At 29.6% G+C, this 9056-nt stretch overlaps 2 protein-coding genes across 4 annotated transcripts; one reads left to right on the top strand and one right to left on the bottom strand.

The window, feature by feature from the left end:
• The first annotated feature begins 1282 nt into the window (after positions 1 to 1282).
• LOC108565860 lies at positions 1283 to 1862 on the top strand. Of its 2 annotated transcripts, none has more exons than XM_017925520.1 (2): positions 1283 to 1368; positions 1428 to 1862. In XM_017925520.1, exons 1-2 carry the CDS (start codon positions 1335 to 1337, stop codon positions 1754 to 1756), a joined length of 363 nt encoding a protein of 120 aa, XP_017781009.1. In that variant the 5' UTR covers positions 1283 to 1334; the 3' UTR covers positions 1757 to 1862. The 2 variants fall into 2 exon arrangements, with proteins under 2 accessions (XP_017781009.1, XP_017781010.1); XM_017925521.1 differs by having other exon boundaries at positions 1286 to 1362.
• A 1247-nt stretch (positions 1863 to 3109) lies between these two features.
• LOC108565859 lies at positions 3110 to 6958 on the bottom strand. 2 transcript variants are annotated; one of them, XM_017925519.1, is made up of 2 exons: positions 6668 to 6958; positions 3110 to 3920 (listed from the first exon to the last, which is right to left on the bottom strand). In XM_017925519.1, exons 1-2 carry the CDS (start codon positions 6787 to 6789, stop codon positions 3305 to 3307), a joined length of 738 nt encoding a protein of 245 aa, XP_017781008.1. In that variant the 5' UTR covers positions 6790 to 6958; the 3' UTR covers positions 3110 to 3304. The 2 variants fall into 2 exon arrangements, 1 of the variants encoding a protein (XP_017781008.1); XR_001891187.1 differs by having other exon boundaries at positions 3847 to 3920; positions 6663 to 6741.
• Positions 6959 to 9056: the final 2098 nt, after the last annotated feature.

Here is a 9056-nt window from a genome sequence, read left to right as displayed (position 1 = left end):
ATTTCTTAGTTTTTATAAAATATAGTGACAATAATCACTTAGAAATAAATAAATATGGCAGAGGTTTTAGATGTTTACTTATTATACAGATAGGTAATTGTACAGGTAAATGGTATTACATTCTTAGAATCGAATCAAATAAGCCTAATTTAATTATAGTCATTCTTTATTTCCGATCATTTATAACACTTTTAATGATTTTATACTAATACTTCAATCAAATCAAATAATAAAAATCAATACATTCGTTTTCCTTATACGATTATTATTGCTATATATGAAAATGTTTAATTTTGTTGCTTTTTACTGTTGCAATTAGGATTATTATTTAATTTCAGAAAACCCGAGCTGCTTCATATTATATATAATAACATGATTTTAATAATGAATTATTGATTTTGATGATACAAATATTACATAATAAAAATAAATGTTATTGCAAAATGCAATCAAATATTATTGAAACAAAAAATTTCTATTTTCTTTGTTACTTTCAGTTTTATTGTAGTCATTTTGAATTGAAGGTTTCGTTTATAATTCATGCAATATTATTGGAAGAAAATATCTCAAATACAAATGTTTCATATTTCTTTGCAAATTATTTATTTTAATTTAATTTATATAAACAAAAAAATATTTATATAAATAGAAAAAATATAATTAATTATGAATAAATAAGATGTGTTTCAACAAATATTATTTTTATTAAGTAATTGAAAGATTTGTTAAACTATTTCGTTTCTGAGTTTTGACAAGGTAAATGAAATAAAAGAAAATTCAAAGGTTTTATTATTAATCGAAGATGTTTACACAATAATTTTCATTATGAAAAAAAAATCATTGTTCGATGAATTTGATTCTGTCACTAGAAAGAAAGGTTATAAAAGTTGCGTAACAATTTTTCTTATATTCTATTGGCGTATCCATTATTAGATATTAAATATTGCGATCTGTGGATGATTACGCTATGCAAAGGAAAGAGTTTTTTTCATGAGCGTTAGTTGCGGATGAAATGAAGTACGCAAAGGGATTTGGGATTGGTTTTCACAGTCATTTGTTTGTTGCGCAAAGTTCGCTGTTGACGAGAATTCGATTAAAAAAATGTAATTATATTTTCTCGATGCTTATATACATATAAAATGCAGTATATTTTATTTATATTTTATTTCCACCTGAAACTAAATTAGAACGTGCGCTCCGGAATAAAAACTTTTTCGATTCAAGTTGAGGGGTAAAAAAAAACTGAAAAAAAAAATTGAAATGAGATTTGATTTATTTTTGAATCTATCCGAAATCAGTATGCAGATAGATTTTGTTTGTGAATTTGACGAAAAATGAATTATTACGCGATTTTTATGTACTGTAAGTGTTAGTTTATTTAATTTAAGTGATGTTTTGTTAGTGTAAATGTTCTTGATTATTTTCAGTATTTTTTATTGGCAATGGGATGTACCGAGTGACGAGAAAGCTCAGGTATTACGAGATGTTGATGGTCCATGCGTGTATGGCCTTCCTGAAGTTATGCTACGAGACAGTTAGGCTTGTGGCTATACTGAATGATGTTGTTCTGGAGAATAATTTCTCTGTGATGGTTATAAACAGCAGAAGGCTGCACCTGCTTTGGTATACTATTACGTACTTTCTTGTCAACGTAATTTCGATTGGACCGTATTGGGTGCGAACCTCTATATTCATAACATCGCCAATCATCACAATAGCAATAAGGTTAAACATTTTTCAACAGCTGGAAGCCTGATTCACCCCAAACACCTTGTTTCTGTTTACTAATTCAACAAGCACACATTGTATAAATTATCAATCTGCATTTACAGTTTTACGCAAAAATGTATTTATTTTATTTTATTTTGATTAATTCATATTTTTTCTATTTAAATAATAAATGTATCTATTTATTATTTGCAAATAAAACAAGGTTGCATTTTTAATAACACGTAATGGGATTGATATATAGACTGCTCAATAATTCATCCATGGATTGGGAAAATAAATTCGGGACAAAAATATATTTACTTTTTATGCTTGAGCTATATTTTCACTTAGTTGCGTCGTACAAAGTACATCAGAAAGACATGTAATTTCCATAAGCGTATTTTATAATCAGGTTATTTCCCAAAAAAAAAGGGAAAGACAGTAAAACAACCGGTTGTAGGTTGTTACAAATTGAAGGTACTTTGATGTCCGAGATATAGAAAAGTTAACAAATAAAATAATTAAGCGAAATTATATAAACTTAAAAAACGTTTGAATCCAAAATTCGCTTTTGATGAAGTATCAGGTCACATTTTTTGTATTTTACATATATTTTCTATATATATATTTTTTAACATTTGTTACAATTGAAATATTTCTGCATGTTCGGGTAATTAATAATTAGTCAGGTAACGAAATTTTATTGGATTCCAAAATTAAATGAATTTGAAAGAATTGCTTAAGAATACATGCGTATATATACAAACATTTACAATATATCAGTATAAAAAGTTATTTATTTTTTTGATCTCATAAAAGAAAGAAAAAAAAATTAGTAAAATTTGAAATTTTTTATATATTTATTCTCCAAATTTTCCCGAGTCAACATAATGGGAACTTATGTTCATTTCTCGGGTAAAGCGTATATGGATTTTTGTTTTCTTAATCATTAGTATTTATTCCCAAAAAGGGATACACAACCGGTTGGTGTTAATTGTAAAGGTTTTCATTTAAATTTATTGATATATGCTTTTCTGAGGAAGATTTCGTTACTAAACATTTTCTGCTTTTGACTGTTTCTTTTCTGCAACGCACCTAAGATTTGGTAGGTTATCGAACGACAGGTTCTATTTAATTTTGGAATCATCTTTTCTGGAATTTTTTGTTGTTGACTGATATATTCGATAACCCAAGGTTATAGTTCATACTCTTAATCTATTAAGGAAATGCAGCACATCCTAACTTCTCCTTCAATTAAATAAAATATAATTAAATAGGATTTTTCGTTACAAAGGTTATTTTTTAGAAAAAACTGATTTTATTTTATTACTTCACGATTTTATTTCAAGTTGATTGAAGATATTAATTGACGATATTATTTGAAATTCATTGAAGAAATTATTTGAAATGAGAAGTTTTGATCTACTGATTTCTCCAAACAACTTAATCAATTATGCAGGAATTTTTCCAAGAACAAAGCTTACTACTGCTGCATTTTGCATGGAAGATTTTCTTCAATTGAGCTTAAAGCGTTTTTTTTTTTGGATTTATAGCAAGCGACTAAAGTTTCATTTGGAAATTGAGCTTCATCGAATTAGAGCATTTCAGTGGAGTAGCGACGTCTGAGCAACACTTTGAATCCGTCAACGAAATACATCTCCATCATGTTGCTGAACTTGAACTTGCTAAAGCACTCCTTTATATCGGATCTTATGCAGCTCTTCAAGATAGCGAAGCAAGGTCCGCGACGTTTGCGAGAACCACGACCGGCCGCCACATCATCAGAAGAGATGCTCTCCTCTGAGATGCATTCAGCACTCTTCGATATCTGCTTCTTCTCTTTCTTTCCTCCTCCACGTGGTTTTGAAGGACTCGAAGAAGAAGTAGAAGCAGCAGAAGCATTCTTCTTTGCCTTCTTAGCCATCTTAGCAAGCTTAGCCATCTCCGCCTTCTTGGCCTTCTCAGCTTGCGCAAGCTTCTTGGCGTCTTCCTGCCTCTTAGCACGAGCAGCCTTTATAGCCTCCTCAATATGCCTATCATACTCGAGCTTTCTGGTAATCTCAGCCTTCTTGGCTAATTCAGCCTTCCTCCTATCCTCGCTGTGAATATTCGCATTAACCTCCGCAACCTTAGCGGCTGCGAAAGCTTTCAACGTCTGTATCCCCTCAATTGTTATGGTAAAGACTTCATGCAATCCAAGACTTGCACCACTAGAAAAAAAATTGATGTAGACTTGCGATCGAAAAACAAACAAATGAAATGAATTTCTAATGAATTAATGATGGATGTAAGCAGATGAAAGTAGATTCGTGACGTTCTTCTGGTGTTCGCAATTTAAGCAATGTTTGTTGTTGTTGTTGTAGCATTTCGTTGCGTGTTTGTGTTGTTTCGGGTTGGTCACGTAATGTAAGTAATATATGAGCCGATTGTGGATTTACGGTAGGACAAGGGTTCATGGCAACAGGTTTACAACCGGGCAACAAGTTAATCCATCCACAGACCATTGCAATTCTCGCACGAACCAATGGTTACGTAATACTTTGGAAAACAAAACAAAAAAATAATACAGAGACTAAACGTCATGCAAATAATTTCACAGAATTACTTCAAATACTTTAAGAGTGAAATAATCAATAATTTTATTTTAACTAAAATATAGTAAATTCGAACTATTTGTAATAAATAGTTTATTTAAAAAAAATAAATAAAAATATTGAAATAATTAAAAAAAAAAATTCTGAATTTAAAAAAATTGTAAATAAAATCTTTTATTTGCAATAAAAGCATGTTGTTTATTATAGTTTAATAGTTTATACATCATTAAGTTTATAGGCCTAAATATAATCGTAAAACACTTTTTATTTCATAATTAAAGACAAAAGATTTAAAAAAAAATGTTATTTATAGCAAATCTATTGATAATAAATAATATTATTTGTCGGATTGAATGCGTAGATTTAACATTTATATAATAGATGTATGTAAAGTGGAACCTCGCTTAACGAATTGTAAGAAAAATGACTGGCTTAACGAGCGACGTTTCGCATAATGAGAAGAGAAGTCCCGGATTGCGCGCCTGCAAATTTTTAAAACTTGTGTAACATATTATGTGTATTTTTGAGTGAAAACTATACGAGTAAAAATTCGGATATTGGAACGGATTAAACTTGTTAAGCGAGGTTCCAGTGTATATCGATTCTCCGAAACCCGCAAAATGGTTCACTGGGTTAAATCTCGAGCGCTCCGACATTCTTTCGAATCATTATAACAACATAATCATCGTATTTGCCTATCAAATTGCTTGAATAAATCATGCATTTTTTTTTCAAATCCATTGAGTTGTAATCACTAGCATTGTTCTGTTAATGCTTTTTCTCAATAGCTTCGAAGTAAAATATTATCGGTTCTGTGTAAATACGCATAATGCTCTTGATATCACGATATTAATGAGTTGTAGCTTTCAATTGAAATATTTTGCTACGCAGTTATTGTTGCGATTACAGCGGAAACAAAATTAAAAAAACAACTCTTTATCAAAGCAGATTATAAATTAATGCATTTGTCGGAATAAATGAAAATCAACTTCCAAAATTTGTTTTCATTACTATTGAAATAAGATTGTTAATTAGTAACGTTAATTGCTATAATTGAGGAAATATTAATTCCATAGAAATGTGCACAACATCTTTTAATATTGCAATATTTTGTATTGTATAAGTCGGAGATGGAGTTTGGATGGTCCTGTAATTATTGTGCGTTATTCTATTTCGTTTTTGTTTAATTGTTTAATTTCAATGTAGAATGTAAAGTAGGATTGAAACACCAGAAGAAACAATACCTTGCTTGCATAAAGCATTGTTTCCGTTTTCGTTACGTTATTAGTATGGTAATTGTTCAATAAAAAAGAAATATGTAGTCGAATATACTCTGCATCTACTACTAAATGAATCTTTGTTCTAATTATTTTTTTTATTAACAATAATATTTTATTTAATTATATAAGTAAATTAAGCCCTATTATTTATTTCAACCATTTGTATCTAGCATATTCTTTCAATTATATTGATTTTATTTGTCCATTATTGAAAATTAAACATTTTTTAATTAATAAGTATATTTTCATCAAAAACCATCAAACCACAAAATATTTGTAAAAGTTATTGAATATTTATTTATTATATTATGGAAAAAATAAATAATTATAAAAAAAATATATTTTCTTTTATTAAACAAGTAATAAAAACAAAAACATATTGGAAAGAGAACTTAAATTATTAATTTGGAAATTATTATTACTTTAATGAAGTTAAAAAAGAACATTTATAATATTTATTAGTAATTTGAATTCATTGAATTAATTTTAAATTAATAATGAATAATTTTTACTTTGAAAATCAATTAATTATATAGAAAACTTGAACTTATGTAAAAAGTGAAGACAATTATAATTGTAGAATTTAAAGACTAAAATGAAACAAGCAAGAATTCTTATATAATATTTAGTACACATACAAATATTACACTTTCTTTATTTTTATACGACATAACAATAGATAGATTCAAGAAATAATGCACGTATTAATACATAATAATATAAGCATAGAAATACAAATTTAGAACAAAATAGGAATTATATAATAGTAATTTGTTAATTCTAAAATATATATGTATTAAGTATTAACAAAGATGGACAAATAATTATTAAAAAGTTACAAAGTTGAAAGAATATGTTAAAACAAAGTTATTAAATATGTAAAGAATAATATTGGGTTTTTGGGTCAAGAGAGAATATTTGTTATTATTGTTAAAAAAATAGAAGTACAAAGAATATTTGAAAAACAAAAGTGATGAATTAAAAAAGAAATGATTAAATAATGATGATAGTTTCATGTTGATGTAAGAAAAGAAGTATTAATAATTGAGAAGAAGTAATGATGTAAGAGTATCAGTACCTTACTTCAGCTTGTGGTTATGAATCTGAGACAGTAGGATGTGTAGAACTGCACAACGATGCTGGCTGGGTGCAAGTTGTTGTCTGACTGGTTTATATAGTGCGGATCGTTTATGAGCTCGATGCATCGATCGATACGCTGCAGAAACGTCCGGAAAAGGAAGGGTTGCTGAGGGCGGCTGACGACAGCATCCGACAACAAACCAAAATCCAGCACCGTCCCCGATAACAATAAATAATATCGATCGAAATTACTGGGCGAATCTCGTAAGCCTAAGCCACCCGCTCGACGCCGCCCCTAAACCGCCTACCGCTCAACTATCAGAGACGGAAGGGATGAACCCTTCCGTCCCATCACCGCCACTCGGCTGTTTCCAACCAGCTCATACCCATCCCTCTGCATCACCACCTCATATGCCACCCCACGCGCCTTTCCCGTGCATCCTACTCCCTCCCGGTCAGACCACTGCAGCTTCCTACGCCACCCCCTAATTCCAGCTGTCCCGGAAAACATAATTGTTTTCGCTGTATTAAATTTACTTTAATTTTAGTTAAATTTTAGCTCAAAACCAATGATCTGTGAAAGATTTCCATCCGACGGATTGCATAATTCGTCGTCTGGTTCCGTTACTGAGTTTGGCACATCGTATGGCCTTTGCGACGGCTCCCGGAGATCTCCATGGATACGTAACTGTGGGTCGCGGGGCCAAGGGTTTCACAGTCCCTAGAAACAGCCGGGATGCACGCGCGAGACACACTTTGACCTTTCGGCACGTTTTCATCCTGCACAAAACATTTCTACAAAATTTGCCACAATATTTACATCAATAACACCTCGATGCTCATAAATATTATTTTCAAGCAATTATTTTTAATTAAAGAGACAAATGCATCCAATTATACAATTTACTCAGTTTTCAATTAGCTTTTAGTCTCTCTGATGTTTTTCTTCTTCCTTTTTTCATAACCACCCTTCATTATATTTTCTAGCATTTTCATTTATTTCGTTATAAACGTAGATTCTATTAAATTCAAATATATAAAATATGGTTTTCATAATAAAACAAAATCTATTTCATAAACCATCAATAATAAAAAAAACTTAAGCAAGACGCGACTCCATAAGATTTGCATGATAAGAGTTTACAAGGCTCTATTTAATAGGAAATATAATATTGTACAGGTATCCGCCGACTTACGAACTCTCGGACTTTTAAAAGCTCTAACTTGTTACAAAAAAATTAACTGTCCAAACAAAAAATAATAATTTCTTTAATAAAAATATAATATTTTTGGAAGATATACAATATGTTTTGTTGCATTTGTTTCTTTTGTCGCTTTTTATTAAATAATTGTGATGTCTACATTGAAAAGTATTTGTTAGTAAGTATTTTGTTTGCTTTAATCTATTTTTCAAATTTATGCAGTCAGTAATACGGAATTTAACGGAAAATATATAAAAGTAAAAACTATGATAAAGTATGGTCAGGTAAGTATATTTTGAAATTTTTAAAATTCCCCGACTTAGGAATAACACTTTGAAACGGAACTAATTCGTAAGTCGGGGAATACCTGTATTAGAGAAGCTTTTAATTACAAAAATATATAATAGTTAAGTAATATATGAAGAGAATCAAATTTGGATTAAGACAATTTCTGTAATAGAGATCAGAAGAGAAAATATACATAAATTAATATAATTAAAAATTTTAGTAAACACCAAAATTTTAGTTAAACAATGTTTCTCAACGAAATTACTTCAATTGTTGAGTACTGTTTGTTTTTATATTAATATTTTCACTAAATTCATAGAATTAAATAGGAAAAATAGAAAGTTTAAAGTGATTAAATGTGAAATTGGGGATAATATAAATAATTGAATTAAAATGTATCAAAGAGTTGTTGTGAAAATTGTAATATTTGTTTTGGTTTTGCTCGCAGACGGATTTTTGGGGGTGTCCTGAATAAATAGGGGTAGGTTAGTATTGTCAAGGTTAGATGGTTTCGTGAACAGGGAGAGCCGGAGGCTGCTGGAATCGATCTGTTTTGGCTGTTGTACATTGTTATGATGTGTTCAGGATTTAGTAATCAAGTGAAGTGCTGCTTTGACAGCATTTCTCGCAATATAAAAACCAGTTTTTATTGAAACCCCGCATTTAATTTAAACTGCGTTTCACTTTGTCAAGTGAAAATTATACAACTTATATTTAGATTAGTTAATTTGATCAACGTTATAGAAATTTCAGTAAACTACGTAAATAATGTGGAATGTTTGAAAAGTTTTCAGTCTCGATCAAATAAAAGATTGTTTATTAGATGCGATACTAAATTATACAAATTATAATTTAATTGGATTTAGTTGGATTCTATTGCATTTTCTGGAGTAAAAATCTAT

The sequence above is a fragment of the Nicrophorus vespilloides genome, unplaced genomic scaffold (genome assembly GCF_001412225.1).
Source record: "Nicrophorus vespilloides isolate i.1.1-1 unplaced genomic scaffold, Nicve_v1.0, whole genome shotgun sequence".
In the NCBI taxonomy this organism is placed as follows: domain Eukaryota; kingdom Metazoa; phylum Arthropoda; class Insecta; order Coleoptera; family Silphidae; genus Nicrophorus; species Nicrophorus vespilloides.
The sequence above is the reverse complement of the archived record's forward strand: the minus strand, read 5'-3'. Positions and strand labels throughout refer to the sequence as shown.